At 34.8% G+C, this 22,948-nt stretch overlaps 1 protein-coding gene across 3 annotated transcripts; it reads right to left on the bottom strand.

Annotated features, from left to right (window-relative positions):
- Positions 1-39: 39 nt before the first annotated feature.
- LOC110621866 lies at positions 40-22,596 on the bottom strand. 3 transcript variants are annotated; one of them, XM_021766140.2, is made up of 12 exons: positions 19,642-22,594; positions 19,433-19,566; positions 19,039-19,278; positions 15,865-15,994; positions 15,090-15,242; positions 14,664-14,908; positions 14,477-14,546; positions 12,652-12,858; positions 11,390-11,625; positions 10,600-10,678; positions 10,373-10,513; positions 40-767 (listed from the first exon to the last, which is right to left on the bottom strand). In XM_021766140.2, the coding sequence occupies exons 1-12, from the start codon at positions 22,360-22,362 to the stop codon at positions 591-593; spliced, it is 4,533 nt and encodes a 1,510-aa protein (XP_021621832.1). In that variant the 5' UTR covers positions 22,363-22,594; the 3' UTR covers positions 40-590. The 3 variants fall into 3 exon arrangements, with proteins under 3 accessions (XP_021621832.1, XP_021621833.1, XP_021621834.1); XM_021766141.2 differs by lacking the exon at positions 40-767 and adding an exon at positions 3,781-9,059 and having other exon boundaries at positions 19,642-22,595; XM_021766142.2 differs by lacking the exons at positions 40-767; positions 10,373-10,513; positions 10,600-10,678 and having other exon boundaries at positions 11,405-11,621; positions 19,642-22,596.
- Between the last annotated feature and the right edge of the window lie 352 nt (positions 22,597-22,948).

A 22,948-nucleotide genomic window follows, 5' to 3' on the forward strand; every position in this document is an offset into this window, starting at 1 on the left:
TATATCATAGTATATGAATTATAACACAGGCTCAATTTAAAAAAAAAAAAGTATGTACTCTTTATTTCCTTTATCATATGCTCTCACTTCGTGCCACAGCAACCAGGCTGCTGCAAGTCTACCAGTTAATGACAATTAAACATTCGAATTGTATCAATAACAAATGTATGGACTTTCCAATCATTTTCTTTTATATTCTGTGTTCCTGACGATGTCGAAATGCAAGAATTTGAGTCCAGTGGATAACAGGCCATTCTCCTTCCACATCCAACTCCTAACTTTACAAACAATCTCCTCATTAACTTTGCAAGTCATATAGTTGTCAACTTTGCATATCGTATAAGACCCAAAATGCTTTAGATATGTATAGGAGTAATGATTCTTGGAGATATGGCAGTCCCTTCTATTTGATCCATTCCGGAGCTAAAGTTGGTTAACAGACCAAGGCGACTGCTACCAGTACTAATTACTTAGACCCACTGCAAAACTTGTGCCACTAAAAGTTGATCCGACCAAATCGATCCAAATAAGGCGACTTGAATGCCAAATAATGTTTATTTGCACAAAATCCCAGGACTGCCATGAGCTTCTTACCATCGAGAACGTGAATGGCCATATGTATTCCAGTTGTCCTGCCAATTTCGCTGACGGTTACCACTCCTCCCATATGAATAGCTGTAACCATCTGAAGTTCTTCTGGGAGGGTGGCTTCCTTTGTTTTCCTTTGATGCTTTTCTAATTTCCTCCTCTAGATCATAATTTGCCCGCTGTGTTAAAGAAAAACAGTAAATAAAAATCAATTAGCATTCCAAATTTAAAAAGGTGAAAATACCAACAGAAAAAAGCCCAAAGAGTTAACGATAAAAGGGACAAACACAGAACAACAGAATTGCCTTCTCTGACAGTTCAGAACTGAACTAGAGGTTGCAGATGATAACAAAATCTCATTCAAAGAACTGTTGTCACTAGATGTAATTTTGAGTTGAACCTCGTACATGAAATGCAATTTTGTGATTAAAAAGAAGGTAAGGATATATAAGAGATTCCAATAAGTTCCTCAGGATAATCAAGTCCAAGTTCTTGTATACCCACATCAAATTGCCCATGCAACTGATATGGGATATTGAACCAAAAAAATCCACCACGCTCTCACAACTGATTTTCTAAGTTGGCCTTCTCCATCAATACTAGCCCAGATACCATATTGCCCTCCCATGTGTCTACAAGAAGTTTTTATTCAGCACTATGAACAATTATTTCAGGATAGAGCTGCAGGCATGGAGCAAGTTTTGATACCAACTGAAAATTGCTTCAGAAAAACTTGCTCCTAATGCAATGTTTGTGAGAGGGAGGAAAATGGACACGCGTCACATTCTTGTCCTAACAAAGTGGGCCCCACATGCCATTTTCTCTCAAACACCCACCCACCCCTTCTTTTTTCCCTCCACCCAAAGAGAGGGTAAAAGCCAGCTATTATGGAGAAAGAGCCCTAAGAATTTACCCACCATCAAGTTCCCCATATAACTGATGCAGATAATTGGGACCTAGACATTCATAGGCAATTCTGATAGTTGGGAAGAGTTGAATAAAGTCATTATAATTTCAAAGATTATTTTTGTGGTACAATCGTCAGAAATCAAACTAGGGATTAACAGTATGTGGTTATAACCAAAAGAATAAACCAACCCAATGAACTTTAGCTCAGTAGTACTGAAGTTGTCCTCAGGACTATTAGGTCTCAAGTTTGAATCCCAATTGAACAGGACCAAACTGTTATAGTTCCACCTTTTGGTTACAATTTTCCAGTTGAATTAGTGTTCGCTTCTGTTAAAAAAGAAAAAAACACACAACAGAACTAGTCCAAATTTAAGTGCATATTATGTTGCTGTCCTTTAGACTTTTAGAAAACTGCCAATTTAGAGGTTGCCCATTCCAGAACCAAACAAAGCCATGATCCTCTTTCAACCCTAAATTCCCTCTCTCTTTTCTTGTTCTCATGATCACAGCATATTCCTGACCTCACTGTCTCCCTAACCCCTAACCCTCTACTCCTCTCTCAAGGTTCTTGGTTTGACTCTCAGTCTCAAGTCTCAATCTCTGTTCTATGGCTTCGGTCTCTCATCTCTTCTCACAGCCTTGGTCCTCATGCCTGCACCTAGCATCGACTCCTCATCAATTGCACCTCACACCTTCACCTACACAACCCTCGCTCTCAAGTCACTTGGTTTACTCATATACTCCTCAGGCCTCAACATCATCTGGTTTCTCGAGCCAAAACCAATCTCGCTCCCATTGCCACTCTCTTTTATAGAAGAAAGGAGCATTGGCAAATGGAAGAAAAGGGAGAAAGGAAGAGGAAGAGAGAGAGAGAGAATAGAGAAACCAAAAATTTTCTATAACTTTTTTCACACTGACAGAACCCAATAAGACTATTTAGGGTCTCTAGCATCCAACTACCTTCCTTTGCCTTTGGTTTCACTTGTATCCCTTTTAGTTATTTTTCATCCCTTCCCTTCTTGTCTATAGCTCAAAATGAAAATTAATTTTGATGATAAAAAAATCAACTAGAATCTAACTACTATTCAAAATCAATGCTCATTTGAGCTACGGGGTCAATATTCTACACCTTTTTATGATGACAAAATTCAATTGAATCTCCAAAAATAAATCAAAAGTGTGTGCGAGTACAAGTATATATGAATGTATGTATAATGAAGATCAACTCCCCCTGAATGCATGCACACGTATACAAAACATGCACAAATTTATTTACATAGGCTTCACAAAATATAATTTCTACAACTCTCCCTAAATTCAATAGTCCATAGCAACAAAGTCAAATCCACAAAACACATAGGCACAACAGATCATACATGGGCAAAGAATATGAATAAACATAGAAGCATCTTGCGTATCAATCAAATACCAAAGAAAACTGTCAAACATCAATCAAACTGCAAAATACCAAGCTATCAAAATGTCAAAACAAAATATAATAACTTTTTCCCCTTTTTCTCAGCAGCAAAAAGGAAATAGGAGAACACACGCAGGTATGTCTTTAAATCCAGTCCGATCAATGAACTGGTAAGAGCAAAGGGTTATGAGTTTCAATGAACTGGTAAGGCTAGAGGACATGTTTTTAAATCCAGCCTGTAAACTGGTAAGGCCAGAGGATCACGAGTTTGAGGTTCAACCATGATCGATCCAGAGTCTAACCAATATATTATTAAATAAATACTATAAAATTAATAATAATATTTTATTATAATTAACACTTTTATTTTTATAAATAATTATTAAAATATTTTTTCAAACATTTCTAGAAAATAATTCCAAATTTTAAATAATAATAATCTTTTCTCAATGAAAATAATAATGTTCAACTATATGTAATGGGAACTATTTAAATTAAAATTTTATAATAACAAAAAAATAATTTCATTTAGAATTTTTATTCAATTATATAGTAATGAAAATAAATTTTTTCATATTATAAATAAAATATTACTATATTGAAATTTAAAATAAAGTAGAGTAAAAGATTTCAATTTTTGAGATTATATAAATGAATATAACACAAAAATTTATATATTTTTTCTACTCTGCAATAGATAATAAAATAAACACTCACAAGTTTAACTGGTAAGGGCATTTAGTTGAACTTTGGAAGATCTTAGATTCAACAAACTAGTCCCCCATTCCCTTATTAAAAAAAGATAATAAAATAAAATAATGTATAGTTTAATTTAATTGATAAAATAAATAATTAATAATTTAAAAAAAAAAAGACAATTTTCTATCTATCTATCGATCTATCGAAATATATATATATGGTGTTCTAAAATGACAATAGATTGAGGTAGTTTAGACAGCAAATGCCAACTCATACATCATGAGGTGCCAAGATTGAATCCCGGTACCAATGAAAGCCATTTATTTTACCATTATTGCAGAACAGTTTGATTTCGAAAACCCCAAACCGTTCAGGTTTTGGTTTGCTAAATATTAGGCCGGTTCATACTGGTTTATACCGGTTCTGTTAAATAGAGGGTTTTATACTTGAACCAAACCGGACCAGAGTTCGGTTTCCTGTTAAACCGGTCTGGTTTGGACAACCATGTGTGTATATGTATATATATATATATATAGAGAGAGAGAGAGAGAGAGAGTAGCAACAGGAGCAAGGTGTCCAGCAAGATGCAATCACAGTAATAGAAACCTGAAATAATTAGCAAAGTAATACAGACAAAATTTAAAAAAAAAAAAAACTATTTGTTCAATTTCTTGCGTTTCTGCTACTCGACAGGTGCAGCAGGTGAAGAGGGTTGTACAGGAACCTCTGAGGATTGGACAGGAGCAGGAACATTTTCATTAGACTCAGAATCAGATGAGGGACGAGGAATTTTGGCATGAAGAGGCCAGTTTGCAGTCACTTTGATTTCTCCCTTTAGTACTGCTGCCATGGTTTGAAGTTGAGAGAAAGCAGAGCAGCTAAATGCTCATCTGCAATGGATGCAGCAAGTGAATGTTCAACCTGACAAAGTAGCAGACATCAACACATTTTCTGTGGGCTTTTTTTTTCTTCAACTCAATTTCAGCTCGTTCCCTCTCTTCAGATTCCCTCGAATTATCATATTGCTCCAAATCCTCAAAGTTGGACGACCAACATCATCACCATTTCTATCATCAACATCATCATTCTGATCTTCCATGTATATTCAGTGAGATGATTTCACTTGAGCTCCAAAATCTTCTGATATTCAGTAAGACTCTCCTTTGAAGAGCTAAGATTTAAAAACTTATTGCGCCTCTGAAGAGCTTTACAAGAGTCAGAGCCACTTGTTACAGGCGAGTCTTGAGCCATTTTTATTTCTTGGATAGGGTTTTTGCTCTAGCCATGTAAGTGAGAGAAAGCCCCAAACAACAAACTAGGGTTTGATTAATCAAGCACCCATTGCCAAACTAGCACTAAGAGAGAGAGAGAGAGATGGTTAGAAAGAGCAAAGCAAATGAAAATATTGATTTTGAGTGAAGAATGAAGAGTTGAAAGAGAAGAACAGCTTCAATGAGAGACATACACGCAAACGAGAAAGGAAAGTGGGAAGAAGGCGATGGTGTCATTGAGTGAAAAGGTTACAAATTTTGTGAGTATAAGGAGATGAAATCGTCGACAAAAACAAGGTTACATGTTTTATGAGTAGAAAAAGGAGATGAAATCATGGAAGATGGTCTATAGAGCTCTTTAATGACACAAACTCTTCATAGTCTCAATTAGTTTCTAGCCCTAACTCTTCAGATGAGAATCTTACTGAATATAAGAAAGAAAAGGTTACGGAAAAAAATAAAAGTGGGTGATGAATCTAAATCTCCTCCATCTAAAAATGACAAAATATTAGTCAAATTTGATTGAATGTCCATTTTTTGAGTGCAGATTCATAGACTAGAATTGTCTCAAATATGCTAAATTTCATGTTAAAAGTTTGTTTAATCACCAAAACTGAAGTGAACTTTATAGAAGAGTTAATATTAGGAACTTTATAATACTTTGAAACAAAATATTCACAGTAAAAACTAAGTTCAAGCTAATAGGTCTCAAATATAAGTTGTTACTGAATTATTTTGCAGTGTCTTTTGATTCACCTAATAAAGAGAATAAAACAGCAAATCACAAGAATATTGCTTCCATTAATGTTTTCAATAAAGTTGGTTTAGAAAATGAAATTTTTTAAATAGTATTCCTACTCATGCTCAACAATATATCAAGATTTTGGATAGTTTTATCATATAATTGTTGGCTTATAGGACTAGTAGTTTAAACTACTTGAGCTTTATGGATCTACGTATAATCATCTCACGACAAACACTATGGTGAACTTACATGCCTTAATGTTGACAATAATGATCAAGTCAGGTATTAAGAAAAAGTTATTCCATGTTGTGTCTTTAACCTCTCTATTTCGTAATTTTGATTTTGACATTTAAAAGAAAAAACACAGAACATATATAATTGCCATAAGAGAGTTATAGAGTGATATAGATAAGAGAGAAAAAAAATTAAGAAAAAAAGGCAATGCCATAAGGGAGTTACAGAAAAGCCACTCAAGGCTAACAAAAGATGAATCAAAGTTGAAGGAAGATAAGAAGTTGTTCTACAAGCAACATTCAAGGCTTAAAGCTAAGTTCCTCAAGTTACAAGACTTGTGTAGAAAATGTACGAGGGAGTATTGCCAATGCACCACATATTTAACCCCACACATTCCAAGTCATTTTACTGGTAGCTTATTTTGGACATAAGAGTTTAAAATCAAATATATTTTCTTTATAATCTAGTTAAGTCAAACTTTTTCAAAGAAAAGAAAAAGAATTGCAATGATAAGTATGCTAACTAGTTTGCTATTGTCATTAGTTTGTTATTGATACCAAAATATATCTCTATACTAGTTCATAGAAAAAGGTAAAATAATGACAATTTTGACGAAAGAGTGTTTTTAATAGTCCTTGTAGGACTATATGATATATTTATAGAATTTATTTACAATGTATCCATTTATTCTATGGACATTTTGACTTATTTGGAGATATTATAACCCTGCCTCCATTCAAACCTACATACCATGTGATTCTATTGGTTCTTGGAACAATAGCTATACATGTTAAGCCTATTAGTATGGACACCATGAAACAGAGAAATAGTGGTCGAGATGCTTGCAGTCGGAATCACATGTCCAAGTTCCAATACTTTCTCATGTCCTATCTTACTAGTGTGAAAACCAAAAAAAAAAAAAAAAAAATAGATGGTAGCTAGATGTTGTTTGTTGATTATAGGGCATCGAATAAGGTGACAATCCCTCGCAGATTCCTGATTCTTATTATCTCTAAAATGTTGAACAAATTACATAGGGACAATATAAGTCTCCAAATTGGATTTAAAATCAGGTTATCATCAAATTTGAGTCAAAATCAAAGATTCCCAAGACCTCCTTCTGCACTCACTCCAGCCAGTATGAATTTGTAGTCATGTCATGCTATTTGGGCACACCAATGCCCCAAAACTACATTCCAGGGTACCTTGAATAATCTCTTTTGACCATATATGGGGAATTTTGTTTTGGTATTTTTTTATGATATCTTATTTTTTAGTAAGCCTATGACTGATCATTTGCCTCACTTGTAGACTAATCTTCAGCTTCATATGATTGAACAATTTAGAGTGAATCAGAAGAACACATTCGAAAAAAACAATGGTTGAATATTTACGCCATGTTATTTCTCATGGTGGGGTAGCAACAGATCCTAATAAAGTTTCCATTGTTGTGAATTGCCCTATTCCAAAAAGTTTGAGATCAATAAGAGGATTTCTTGGGCTCACATGCTACTACAAGCACTTTATTAAAGGGCATGATGCCATAGACAATCCATTGAATCAGTTGTTGCAAAAGGAGAATCATGCCTCTCTTCAATGGACCGCAGAGGCTCAGCAGGCTTTTGCCATTTGAAACAGACTTTGGTTTCCTCACCTACGTTGGCAACTCCAAACTTCTCAAAACCCTTTGCGCTGGAATGTAATGCTTTTGGACCGGATTGCAGGCATTGTGATGCAAGAATGTTGTCCCATAGCATTTTTCAACAAAGCTTTATCCAGCAAAAATATAAGCAAATCTACTTATGAGGAAGAGATGATCGCCTTGGTCCTTGCTATTCGACATGAGTGACGGGAGACTATACCTATTGGCCAGGAAGTCCATCATGCATACTGATCAAAGCAGCCTCCGCTGCCTGCTGGAACAATAGATGCATACACCAGCACAAGCATGGGGTGACAAGCTGATGGGTGATAACTTTAAAATATTGTACAAGATTGGTAAATCAAATGTGAATGCCCTTTCTCATAAGAGGAAATATAGAGCTACATGCTTTCGGTTATTCTCAATGGATGGACTAGAGTGCTATTGAATAGGAGATGAAAACATATGAGCATCTCCAACAAATCATCAAGAATCTAATGGATCAACCAAACTCCTATGGCAATTATTCCTTGATCCAAAATTGTTTATTTTATAAAAAAAGGTTAGTCCTTCCTGCAACCTCTTCTTACATTCCAAAGATATTGGCTGAATTTCACTCTTCTCCACCAAGGGGCCACTCAGGGGCTTTCCAGACTTATAAGTATCCCACCTCCAATTTTTATCAGTCGGGTTTGATGAAAATAGTTCAAAAATGTGTAGCAGAATGCTTGAAATGCCAAAAACATAAATACAAGGCAGCCTCCCCGGCGGGTTTGATTCGGCCTCTACCAATTCCAACTAGAGTTTGGGAGGATATATCTCTTGATTTTATTACTAGATTGCCATGATTTAGTGGAACAGATGCCATCTTGGTGGTTGTTGATTCTTTCACAAAATATGCTCATTGTTTTAGCTAGCGGCATCTTTACTCGGCAAAATCAATAGCTGAATTGTTCATCAGGGAAGTCATATTACATGGGTCACCATGCACCACTGTAAGTGATCGGGACCCAATTTTTATGAGTCATTCTGGACTGAATTATTTTGCCGTCAAGGGACACAATTGAAGATGAGCATAGCATATCAGCCTAAAATAGATGGACAAGAGTTGTAAAGCAAGGGGTTGAGACTTATTTGAGATGTTTTGCATCTAAATAACCCAAACAATGGCATAAATGGTTGTGTTGGGTGGAAGTTTGTTACAATTCCAGCTACCATACAGCCGCTGGTATGTCTATATGGGAGACCTCCAACCTTGCAGCAATTCTTACCAGGCTAAACTAAGGTTGAATCAGTTGCTCAAAAACTGCTCGCTCATGATGAATTACTTAGACAGTTATCTTACAATTTAGTAAGGGCTCAACAACAAATGACAAGAGCTGCTAATAAACAGCGGCAGGAAGTGGAATATAGTGCAGGCAATTCTGTGTTTCCCAAAATCGGTCTGCATCGCCAGCATTCTCCCGATCAGCCCATACACCCAAAACTAGCAGCTTGATATTTTGGTCCCTTCATAATTGTTCAACGGGTTGGATAGGTCGCATATCACTGAAGCTGCATGAAAATGCACAAATTCACCTAGTGTTCCATGTTTCTCCGCTAAAGAAAGTGGTAGGACAACATCCAATAGCAAATGAATTGCCAAATGGATTAGAAGTTGAAGAAGATAAGATAGAACCCAAGGCCATCTTACAAACGAAAGGACCACCAAACATTCAGTTCCAGCACTGCAAAACATTGGTTCAATGGAAGGGAAAATTGGAGGAAGAGGCTGCATGGTTGGATTATATCGACTTTGTTAACCAATTTCCTTATTTTTTAGCCTTGTGGACAAGGCTGTTTTCCAAAGAGAAGCAATGATAGAAACAGACCAGCTAAGCCATCAGACCAGGAGGCCAGGACCCAAAACCCCTAAGGGTCTATTACATAAAGAAGGTGAAGAGAGAAAGGGGGCTACCAAATGGAATAGAAGAATCTGGAGAAAATGACAAAAGAGGAAGTTATGCAGTTAAAGGAATTCACGTTTTGCAACCATTACAGAATCATGGCAGCCGCATCTTTCATTCTCATGCATAAATTTGACATTTGCTATTGTAGTAGGGTATGAGAGAATTGTTCTGTTATCTGGCAAGTGTACTAGCATAGCTTGAGCTATACCGGAGAATTTACTCCTGAAATTATACTTGCTTTTGCTGTGTAAATACAAGCTTGAATTTGAATCAACAGACTCTGTTTTTCCCTCTTATTTTTAAGTTTATTGCTTCTCACTCTATCAGTGCTGTTGCTGCTGTTAAGAAAAAAGTTGTGTGATCGGGAGAGGTTTGTGAACTTGAGGAAGAAGATAGAATAAATTAATAAGGGTTTTCTGGTCCTTTTATGTTCTTTTAACAATAGAAATAGAAAAAAAAAAAAGGATGACTGGACTAAATTGTTAACTGAGGCAAAACCCAGGGACATTTTAGTGAGTCTTTTAAAAATGCAGGAACTGACTAGTAAATAATGATAATACACAAGGACTAAATTGTAAATCTTCCTTTTATTATTTTTTACAGTGATTAAAAAATTAAGAATAAAAAATTTTTATCCCAGTCAGCATTATTTTAAATTATTTTAGTGCCAATTGAACAAAATAAAACTCAGTCTCAACTGCATATTTTGAACAAGCATAGAGGCCTGAAGATTTAGGCATACCCATATACCAAAGAACAGACCATTCCAACAGTAATTGTGGTGGACTGAAGACGTGTGCGCAAAATTCAAAACTTAGAAGGGGAGATGAGAAAACATGGTTAATAGCACATTAAAGAAAACTACTGCTCAAGATATAGAGCAAAATAGTGCAAGTACAAATCACTTGGATAACATACCTTAGCAGGGTCTGAGAGCACAGCATATGCTTCTCCTATCATTTTAAATAACCTATCAGCATCCTTGTGCACCTCCTGCACAATATCCTTCCAAAGTCGCCCCTCATCTCCAATTTCACTTCGTGCCAAGAACTGACCAGCCTACAAAACAAAAACATAATTATAAGATAAGATACAAGTATAATAGTTATGATGTATACAAGTCTGCAGCTATATAGAGCTAAAACCTTGTCTGGATGATGTCTAAGAGCTGCTTTACGGTATGCCTTTTTTATTTCGGCTGCTGTATCAGTTTGTTTTACTCCCCTGTCGATATAATTAGATATAGTTAACAATCAGGCTCAAAACAAGTAGGAACAATAAATAAAGGTACTAGTCTGAACAATGTCACACTTTTCTTCTGATATTCATCATCTCACCTAAACAACAAAATGTATATAATACAAAGCACAAATATCGTCAAATTCTAGACCCAGGAAAGTAAAAACACAAACAATTACATAATAAATAGAAAAGAGAAAAAAAAAAAGTAACATTTATTTTCAAGTAGAAGCCCCCTCATTTAAGATTGTTCACCTAGTAAAAATGTTGCTTGTTTCATACATTTTTATTTGTATACAAAATAAAGAAAAATTAATAAATTCACAAGAAGATGAAAAAATAAGGCAATTTGTAAGTGGGAAGATCCGCATGCTGAGTCAATCATCATTAAAGGCAAGTTGAAAACAAATAGGTAATATTAATAAGGATTCTATTAAATCCAGAAAATATTGATTATTCATCATGCTGAAAAAGGATTTTGTTTAGAACACATGAAGGAATTAATGATTTAAATTTAGTAGGAAGCATTATAACAAGAGCCCCATAAATGGACTGATACCACTGATCCACTAAGAAAATTAGGTTGCAAAGCTAAGAATAAAGTTGATGGGACCTCTAGCAGGTAAGGCTTAAATAAAAAAGGTATGTCCATTGAAAATATCAGGTGTCAAAAGCTCCATAGAGTGAATTACTTACAAAATAAGGTATAAATCCAATGGTATTCCTTTCTTAGCTTCTTCCTCCATCAAGGAAAAACGCCGTTTAGCTTGCCTTAATTCTTTTGTGCTGCTGGTGGACCTACCAGGTGTGCCAGTCTGTCTAGCTTTTCCATCAGAAGGATTTTCAAGTAAAATTATGAGTCTTTCAAGATCACTGGCTGCTTGTCCATAATCTCTGATAGTCTCATGCAAGGAAGCTCTCCTGGAAACTGCCTGAGCAAGGAATTAGCAATCAGGCACAAAAAAAAATATATAAAAAATTTCAAAACTTGTTCATGACCAAAAAGAAATAATAAATGGCAGAAAAAAAATGCTGAAGCAAACTGTAGAAAGTAGAAAACACTTGTACAGTTCACACCCCAAATTCTAAGGCCGGATAGTAGATGTCATTAAGGAAAAAACTTGATAGGATTGAAGAAATTAATCCTTCCCAAGAGGGGATATAGAATAGCATAGGTCCACATAGATGAGAGGCAAGACTCTTTTATGAGGATGGAACATTAAGGTGACCTCATTTGAAGAAGAAGAAGAAGAAAGAAAAAGAGACAAATGTCTGATTCTGCACATTACACTTGATAGGTAAGCTTTGAAAAATTAAAAACAAAAAGAAAGGGATACAGAGAAAGGGCTAATTCTGAACCAATCACCACTGATCCAAAGGATTGAGCAGAAACACCACACTTGCTTATTTGATCATAATCAAACAATACTTCCTCAGCATGAAGCTCTTCTTTTCTAATTATTACTTTAAATTACATACTTACCAGAAGCTCAATAAATCAGTGGTGTAAAAATCAAGCAAGCATCAAATGGTTGTTACTTTTGAAAGAAGAGGGTAGGGGATGGGGGCAAAAAGTAATAAACGGATCATCCTCCAAGGATCTGACCATTTTGTAATTAGGTTAAACTTCATGCTTAGCAGTTAGTAATACTATTTTGTAAGAATATCAACAGCTAAATCAAAATCTCAGCCAAGGCATAAATTTAGTAATTTGATGAAATTATAGGGTAAACTGAGTTTAAACTGAGTTTATGTACCAGATATTTAATGAACTGATGTCTACAGCTCATGTTCCTTGCAGTAAATTAAGATTATTGTTTTCTGTTTTTGGCAAAGTATTGCAATCCATTTACATTACTAATAAAAAATTGTTTTCCGTTCTAAAGAAACATTTAGTTCTTCCTCATTGAAATCCATATACATTAGCACAGAACAAATCATGTATTTTGAATTTAAACCTTTGAGTAATTTCCATCAAGGGCTATGGCTAGACTGCAATCAGCAATGGCATCAGCAATTTGGCCCAAGGCTTGGTGTGCAGCAGCACTGTTACAAAAGCAGATAGCTGCAAAAGGACGTGATTCAACATTGCTGGATATAGCAGCAGCATAATGCTCTAATGCTTCTGAGTACCTTCCTGATCGAAATGCTTCATTCCCAGCATTCTGCAAGTGAGAAGAATTTCAAAGTAAAATCAACATATTCAACAAGTAGATTATCAATATTTCATGATGCATTCACCAAGGTACAATATATTACTCCAAAAAAGAGAACTGACGAAGGAAACCAAGAACAGAATCAAACGCCAAAACAATAATCATTATATATGCTAACATTAGGATTGAGTATTTGTACTTTCCCTCATAAGAATATCAAATGATGTTCACTAATAATCAAAATGAATCCAGATTCGTTTGTATGAGAGTAAATATTGTGCATCAAAGATACAATATACCCACATGACCATGCTGAAATGCAAATGTTATGCTAGATAATTGATAACACAGTAATAGATAGGATTAAAATAACCACATCCGTCAGAAAATACAAGTAGAACATATTAAAGATAAAATAAAAGGGGGTCAATTAAGATGGTTTAGTCATCTCCAACACAAAGCATCAAACGCCTAGAGAAGGTGAAGGAGGAGCACTAAGTTGACGTGGAGAGAAATAATATCGAAGGATTTCAAGTTTTAAACATTGACACAAGTGTAGTGTCTAGTAGAATAGCAAAAAATAATCCATATAGCCAATGCAAACCATTTGGCTTCAAGACACTGTTGATGTTGTCGTCTACAAACTCAAGAAAAAAAAAATTTCGAAATTATAAAATTATAGCATCTTATTATCCTCTTAAGGTTCATTACATAAAAATGGCAGTAAAAAAATTGTTCTAGTTTGGCCAGAAAACTTTTTGACTCTAATTAAACATTGCTCAGTAGTTTCAATTGCCAATATTAACTTTTTTTTTTACTCTGCAAAATCTCTTTGCTCCAATTACATTGATCTTTATGTTCAACAAGCTATATCATCCTCTCCATATGCATAACAATTGAAGTTTCTGATTATATTGTACTTGAATAAGTGTTTTTTTCCCCTGAAAAAAAGAATAAGGATTTGAAATACAGTAGATGATAATATAAAATCCAAAGTACATCACTTACTATGACATTATTCCTAGAAAATAAATCCAATTGAACAAACCATTCAGTATTGCTATGAAGGGAAGCTCAGCCATTAACAACCCATTACCAAAGCAAAGTTAAAACAAATAATCTATATGCAACCTCCAAAATGTTCATATAAAAAAAAAATAGAAGTTAAGAAGATTTATCAAGTAATGCATCACCCAAACAGGGTCTAGAAAAGAAACTCTTGAGACAGTGTTTTTCCACAAAGCGGCTGCCATTATGCATCTTCCTACAACATTTTGGTTGCAATCCTAATAGTTTACACTACTGAACTTACAAGACTAGCCAGGTAAAACCTCTAATCTGTTTTTTAGCATGTTTTAAACTGTTAGACATCAAAGGCACACCCAGTCAGCTGAAGAAAAAACTTTCAAACTCAAACCTTCAGATTTTAATATACAAGTTAGAGTGCAAATTTGGATAGCTGAAAATTTATGAACATAAAACAGAAACCACCGCCTGATCCATCAAACTTATTCAGTTCCTGATTAATGTATTAACATGCATGACCAAGGCAAGAACTTGCAATGCATCATAAAAATCATTTTTCACAGCCCTAACCTAAGGAAGAAACTGAACTTGAAAGCAGTACCTTGTGATGAAAGAGAGTACGTATAGTGACCGCTAATGAAAGTGATGGTTCTAGTATCTTGCTTGCATACCTACAATAATTCAAAAAACTGTCAATAACCTAAACCTATTTTAAGAAATGAACCCAAACAAAGTTTCACTGGAAATGTATGGGAATTCACTTTACATCAACAAAATTAGGTATTTACTTGTCACTTATAGATCCCATTTGCTCCAATTTCTCGAGTAAATCAAGAGCAGCTTCAAGCCTTCCCAAATAGAAGTAGGATTTTGATATTAAGTGCCACCTCCACAGCCTCACAAATGAGTGACTATTGGTTTGAGAATCACCTTTATCTACAAACTGGTCATCGGTACCTGACGAAATGAAATTCTTTTCAGCAGCACAAAGAGTCTGCTCACACAGCTGAATCACTTCTTCATACTTCTGTAACTGCAAGATAGACCCCAAAAAAAAACATCTATGCTGAGACCTACACTTAGAAGCAAACAAATGAAACACACCGGTTTATCAAGTCTAAGTCTTCAAATTGATTTGCTAATTTAAAGAGAGAACAAAAGAAGAAAAGAAGAAAAAAGAAAGGGAAAATTTCCCGTATTAAAACAGCACAGACCATAAACATAGATTCTGCTTTCATTTCCAGCAATTGTTCTGAATATGGGCTAATTGACAAGGCTTCTGCAATTACATCTAAAGCACTAAGTGCTGCATCAGATGTCTGTTGTTCAAAAAGTTTAGCAGAACGATTCATACACTCCGCTACTTTCTGCAAGCAAAGAAATGCAACCAGTAATAAGTTACAGAACTTTTCAGTTGTTACTCTCACATGCAAATGGAAGAAAGAAAAGGCAAGAGGAATAGCAAGATTTGTGAAAACCTAATGTGATTCCATCTGCAAGAGAAGCATGACATAACAACTGTACAAGCTAAAACAAATAACAAATCATTTTTTAGAGTATATCAAGAAACCACTCAACCTAAAAGCTCAAGCTTTTACATGGTTCCAATAATCTTAATTCATACACACACTCTCCATGTAAAACATCTTGAGCTCAGAGCATGGACAAACACAGATATACTAGTGCTAAAATTATATGATGAGAGTGCCCAGATTCAAACTTTAAGTGAGGTACAATAATAGTTTTCATATCTCTAAAAAAGCACATCATGGTTTTAATGCTTGATAAGTTTGCATAAGGACTCGTTAATTTTGAGAAACAAATAGGTCTACAACGTGTGTGAATTTTGATATACAGGAATGCATTAATACAAAGCAACAAACCAACCATCATCCACTACTAATAGAACTGTGTACTTGGACAACCATGCATCAGTTAAAACAAACAAGGAATGTACATCCACCAACATAGCAGGAAACAAATTCATACCCGAGCTTTTTGTAGGCCATCAGCAGCTTCTATTGTGATTTTCCGGTCCAAACACACACCAGCCCCTGACTCCAAGCAATTAGCAAAGTAGACCTGTGCCTTTTCAATTTCCCCCAGTGCAAGATAGCAACTAGGACAAATAAAATCACATGTAAAAAATATACTGCATCATTTAATATAGAGAAAACATAGGCATACATAACCTACATATTCCAGATTCAAATGTTGTCAACAATTCCAACCCTTCTATTAAGTTTAATGATAATTTTTAGGGAGAATTACTATTAAGTCCTGGATTTTTAGAAAATTCACTGGTTATCTATTTTCCTAAAAAAGGTCAAAAAAAAAAAAAAAGAAAAGGGCAAATAAACATATTTTATGTCTCTTAATTTATAAGCTCATATATCTTATCTACCACACCTGTACCCATTGAAAAAATATTTTCCACCATGAAAATGGTGAATAATTAATTATGTAATAAAATTGAATATGAATGGTTTGTCAAAAATTGTTTGTCGCAAATATTAAAAACAATGTCATTAATAAGATCAAAAATTAAATTATTATGTTGAGTTATTAAGGCATAGAAATTCATAGGGAATATATATTTTTAAATTTCAGTAACATTAAAAGATATTTAAAAAATTTTATATTGACTTATAGTTTTATTACTTGTTATGCTACAAGTTTTTTTTTTATAAAAAATACTTTTTTTCCCACAAAAATATGTCTACTTCTATTTTTAGATTGATTAAAAAAATAGTTAAAATGGTTAAAAGTAATAATTACTGTTTGGTCTTTCATAATATATTCTCTGTTTATATTACTACATTAAAAATAAATAATTCATATTACTAAATTATTCTTAAAATAAATGAATTTTTATTTTTTCAATGCATGTTAAATACAAGTATACTAGTAAATTAATAAATAAACTATAATTTTTAAACATAACTGATTTACAAATTAAAATGGACAAAAAACTTTATATTTATGGGACGAAGAGAGGTTTAAAGCTTGCACCCCTTAGATTAAAATCCTGGCTTCGCCACTATATTCAGTCCTCCTATCAAACAACTCGTTAGCCGCCTTAAATATGTATATTCCTAGGCCCTATAATGTTAATTATACATATTATTTAGTCCTATAATTTTAAAAATTCACACCATTTAGTCCCTCTAACTAAGATTAAAATACAGGGTGCATTAAATTCTGCAATTTTGAAATAGGGCCAGCTAGTGAATTTCCTAAAAACCCAAGAGGGACCTAATATTAATTCTCCCTACTTTTTAATTGTTTTCCTTTAGGTAGTATGAGTATCCATCCATCTCATGGAGTTATTGCCAAGTAAAAAAAATGAAATTACTAGAGAAAAGGCCGTCTGAATGTCAATATAGGAGTCATCGCACATCTACATTTAAAGGACAATACTCATCTCCTAAAGCCATCCTAAAAGATATTTATCCTAAAGATTCTCATATCATTATAAAAGTAAAACAAATTTCCTATATCACCTTAAAAGTCATTCCTATTTTGCTTCAACTTGATTTGCTCATTCATAAAGAAGAACATTAAGGGTGTGTTTACTCATGGAAAACAGAAAACTGTTTCTGTTTTCCATGGTACATTTTCTAAGAAAACTCTAGTTTTTATTTTCTATATAGAATTAGGGAAAACTTGGGCATTCACCTGCAAGAATAAAAAATCAATTTATAATTCAAAAAATAAAAAATTTATTTATAACTTTCATAATTAAAAAATAAATTATTTAAAGATATATTCAAAAACTATTGTTTTAATCTTAAAATTTTTTAACTTGTATTATTCATTTTTATTTATAATATATGATTAATTTTATATTATAAATAAATATTTCTAAATAATTATGTAACTGCAGTTTTTAAAATGTTATAAACATGTTTTTTATATATAAACCAATTGTTTTCCATTTGGAAAACATTTAGAAAACGGAACAATTATTATAAAGGAAAACTTAAGTTGTTTTCTCAAATCTTATCTTAATTTTGGAAAACTAGAAACTAGTTTTTCAATTCTCAATTTGAAAAACAGGCATTTGTAAACACGAAACTTCATTTTATAGTTTTCTTAGAAAACTTTTCCAATAAACTGCTCCAGTTTTCTAGAAGTGAACAAACCTAAGATTGTCTGAGCACAAGCAGAAGTGCATATCTGACCAAAGTCAGGTCAAAACTTCTCAAGTACAATGCATCCATTACATAAGATACATAGAGGTTAGAAAGCTACAGAAAATCCATTATAGTATTTCAGCTATTAGTTCAAAGAAGGGAGTTTTGTGCTATGGCACACAAATTGTAGGTCCAAATCACACACATAGATTATTTAAATTTCCCAATACCTATATAATTTGCGAAGCAATTAAACAGAGAAATAAGAAATTATTTACAAATGAACCATATCATTTTACATTATTTTGTTCTGCATACAATATATAACAATTATGTGAGAAATTTTAAGAAGATGGTCTTTAACAATTGCATTTACTGCTTCTATGCTTCAAGGCTTCTCTTTTATTTTATTTTATTTATTCTTCATACTAATTTTTAGATTGTTCAGCTAATACAGTAGTAAGAGGAAACAATTAGGATTAATACACAAAATTTTTAAACATTAGGCATGTTACTTCGTGTACACTTCAGGAGACGCTTTGTAAATCTTTGGTGCAGTGCACCAAGGTGAACATGTCTTGCCAAGAAGTCTAATTCTGAAAGCACATCAACCTTGACTTTTGCACCTAAAAATACTACTGACTGCCCTCTCCCAACCCAGAATACACAAATAAAAATCTGAGAAAATTTATCAAAATCCCCTTTTAAATAAGGGAAGAAAGGATAGAAATTGCAAAGTAGAAAAAGTAGCATAAGCTTAATGAATTAGCAAGTTCTGATTCATTTAACTGCTTAACAAAAGTAATCTTTAGTTTACTTGTCAAAGGTTTTAACATAAGCCAACAAATAAAAGACACATAATTAAGCAAATTTTTGTTTGTTTAAGCTGCTTAACAAGAAGAAAATCTTTAGTTTGCTAGTCAAAAGGTATTAAAATAATCCACCAAATAAGAAAACACACAACTTTTTTGCCACATCTGGAGCTAGTGTTAGTCATAAGATAAAATAGCTCAAACAAAGGCCTTACTTGGCAGCTCTCACTTGAACTTTGAGAAAACCAGGATCTAGGGTAGCAGCTGCTTTACAATCCCTCAAAGCTTCCCTCAAGTTTCCAAGAGACATTCGAGTTGCTGCCCGGTTGCTGTAGCAAATAATAAGAGGCTTGAGACAGCATCCTGATTTCTCACTAGAAGGGACAGAATCTATTCCACGTGTATAGAAATCTTCAGCTTTGGTCAAATCTCCACTTCTATAAGCATGATTTCCCCTGACACAAATCAAAGCAACAGCTTGTAGTAAGAAGTGATGCCTTCACAATGCCTGATTATTAATGTAAAGTATCTCAATACATCAATAAAACGCAGGAGACCAAACAGAAACAAACAATTCAAACACCATCAGCTTTCATGTTGAAAAAGCACCTTAGTCGCCATGTTTCACAAGCTTCCTGAATTGCAGCAATAGCTGATGACATAGAACGTGGTTTCAACTGTTCATTTCCTTCAGAATTATTCTTCAATTTTCTCTGGGAAGCAGATAAATCCCCTTCTTGATCCTGCACAGTGACGAAAAGTGAAAATAGTTGAAGAGGAGCCAACATGGAGAGAAAAAGGACAGAAGAAGAACCTACCTTATTGTTTGAATTCGCAGCAATTACAAATGTTTCACAAGGAATTTTTCTCCTGTTTTTCTTTCTGTGTAGCCGTTTGGCTGCAGACGAACTATTTGGTGCAGAGTCTGCAGCAGAAAAGGAAAATTTGCTCCCATCTATATCTTCCAAACCTGAAGCAAAACCAAATTGTATTTGATGGTTGCTTTCAGTGTTTATGCCAGATAAGGCTTTAATGGAAGCAACACCAGCACCACTGCTAGTGCAGACTGGCTCACTGTAGCAATTAGAGCTTCCCGTTTCAAAAACAAACGCTTTTGCAGGAGAATCACCAATAAAACATCTTTCTGAATTATATGCAGAACTCTCCAGATTTTGCTCACCACCTTTTTCAAAATATAATCCTTCTCTATCTTTGGGACTGTTAGACACTGTCGAATACAAGACAGAAGACATGCTATTATTGTCATGGAGGATGGGATCATTTGATGTCCTGGAATTTTCTCTTGAAAATTTCTCAGCAGCCGTAATCTCCTCATAAGGAGAAAAATCCATCGGTGAGTAACATTCTTGGGAGTTTATAGCCTCTTGGGCACTATTTTCCATTTGATATTGCTCTTGTTGTTGCTTATTTTGACATTGCTGCCTCAATTTTCCCCTCAGTGTCTTCAACTTTTTGTCCTTTTTTGATCTAGCCTTCACGCTGAATTCAAGTTTTCTATTTAATTCAGGAAATAGACTTTCTTTTAAACTAGAAGGATCCCATTGTGGCGTAATGAATTCTGTAAACAACACTCCTAATCTATCTGCAGTGCTTGTATAACTACTTTCATCATTTTCCTTTCCAACAGCCCCAGAAGGTTTTTCAGAAGCCTCAGCATTGCCTTGGGCGTCAAGACCATTCGATGAGAATGAAGACAATGCAGCAGCTCCATTTAACTGTGTATTGTCGATCACTTGACCATGAGAACTACAAGGTGACTGGCTTTCAGCAGAACTCTTTGCTAGTCCTATCTGAGATCTAGTTGTTTCAGAACTGGAAATTCCACAGGAAGCACTAGCTACATTAAAACAGTCCTTACTAGCAGTTGATTCAAATGGATAACCATCCGTGCACTCTGCTGTATTAGTCAGACCTTCTGAATTCCATTCATCAGGAGTAGTGACTGAAATTCCATTAGAAGAGGCCGAAGTCATTTTGTTGCTTCTGCACATAAACTTCTTACTGTCCACTCCATCAACATTTTTAAAACTATCAATATTCAATTTTTTCATCTCATCAGAGATATTAGTAAATACAGGGTTTGTCATAGAAACATTTGCTACGCTACTACTACTTTCAAATGATGCACGCTTACTCTTACCATCAATTCTAGAATCTGAAGTACCACATTGAGCCTGTGCAAGGCCATTACAGCTTTCAAAATTTCCACTGCTTGACTTCACGTCATCACTGCACTTAGTAGCCATGCATTCACTGGAATTGGAGCTTTTCTTACTGCTGCTACCAAATACGTATGGAACCTTATCACAATCCTCCTTCAAAATACCAGTTCTGTTAATAGCAATTTTAACTTCAGTACCTTCAACCTCATCAGCTGTTTCACCCACTTTCTTCTTGCCTACATGATCAGAGACCAAATCCTGAAGACTTCCACCAAATTCGTTCTTGTCACTTGAACTAAACCAACTGGCACTAAAAACAAAACCGGTACCAGAAATCCCCATCTTTCTATTGGAATTACTATCAGTAGCACCAAATATGAACCCAGCATTGTTAGGATCTGGATTTGTTGCGCTTCCACTAGACTCTCCTTTATCGAAACTCAAATTTTGCCCTAAATTGCTCCTCTGAGCACCAAAATTAAAACTTGCAGAACTATCCCTCCCACCCTCAACTTCAGTCCCTGAACTCACCTTCCCTACCTCATAGGAACCTGAACCCAAATTGCACCCTCTTGATTCTTCCTTTTCCAACTCCACATTATTCTCACTTGCACCAAACACAAAACCAACATTATGAAGCTTCCCCATATCACCGTTTGAAATTGGTTTTCCCTCATTTTCACTTAATTGCTTCTGCTTACTTCCAAACACACAAGATTCACTGTCAGCCTTCCCATTAGCTGCTTTTAAAACTGAGTTTCCCTCGTTCTCATTGAAGTCCCACTGCTTATCCTTAAAGACAAAACCCATATTCTCAGATTTCGCATGCTGTACGTTAGAACTCATTTCTTCTCCATTAGCATTAAATACTCTCTCCCCAGAATCCAAGTTCATGGTGGGACTGAAATTCGATGTAGAACTACTACTAGCACCAAAAACAAAACTCACATTTGAAAAATCAACCCCGTTAGACTTACATTTCTCTAAAACCTCATTGGAACTACTGGTACAATCGTTATTACTACGACTCGAACTCTCACCAATAGAATGAAAAGGGTTAAAACCCAACCCGTACTCACCCGATGCCTCTCGCGACTTCCCATGCAACTGCTTCCTCACCTTCACCATCCTCGGGCGGGTTCGGCCAGACGCCACGGACCCTGTTCGCAAACCATTCCTACGAGCGAGGCCCCCATGATCACGGGATTCATTAGCAGTAACAAAAATTGGGGACTTTATGCTTTGTTGATGATCATCTACGCAACTGTTCAGAAAAGAGGAATCAAAACTAGGGTTTTGAAAAGAGGACGGATTGGAGGTAACCGAAGACCGAAGATCCACCGCCGCCGGCGACATGAATGGCGATATTGTGCCGGGGATCGGATTACAACGGATTAAAAGTTTTCTTCTCCTGTTTCTTGGATTGTGAGGTTTGGTTTACGTGTACGCAAAGTATTTGTCCGCTTGAGGTGTTGGTTTGTTCTGGGTTTCGGCTGGTTTCGAAGGAAACCAAAGCCACACAGAGAGAGAGGACTAGAGTGTGAAGCTTCGAAAGGAAGACTTTTATACCGTTTTTCTTCCGTGTTTGTCCAGTGGAATCTGAAAACATTTATAAAATAAATAATAATAATAATAATAATACAATAAAATTAAATTAAAAAGAGAGAAAGAGACGTTGACGTTAGTGTTTCTCAGACCAAATTACAACTTTTTTGGGTGAAAACGTAAATTACAAATTCTTTGCGGTCCGCAATGTGCTTAGTTGGCTCTGTTAGACAACCGTCTTTAATGGTATTGTCTACTATTTAGTTTAAATCAAAACATTAATTTTATTATTTAATGTTTGCAGAGGCGCGGAAACAATGATGTAAAGTGGTGGGTTTCCGCACCTACTTTAAACCGAAATCAGAATTGAAATTCAATTTGATTCTGGTTCGGTTCA

Source organism: Manihot esculenta, chromosome 9 (assembly GCF_001659605.2).
Source record: "Manihot esculenta cultivar AM560-2 chromosome 9, M.esculenta_v8, whole genome shotgun sequence".
In the NCBI taxonomy this organism is placed as follows: Eukaryota; Viridiplantae; Streptophyta; class Magnoliopsida; order Malpighiales; family Euphorbiaceae; genus Manihot; species Manihot esculenta.

Coding starts and splice junctions, on each gene's coding strand:
- LOC110621866 (XM_021766140.2), bottom strand. CDS start 22,362: ATGTCGCCGGCGGCGGTGGATCTTCGGTCTTCGGTTACCTCCAATCCG. Junction 15,995..19,038: donor GTTCAAGTGAGAGCTGCCAA/GTAAGGCCTTTG, acceptor TATTTGTCCTAG/TTGCTATCTTGCACTGGGGG. Junction 15,243..15,864: donor ATGGCCTACAAAAAGCTCGG/GTATGAATTTGT, acceptor CTTTGCTTGCAG/AAAGTAGCGGAGTGTATGAA.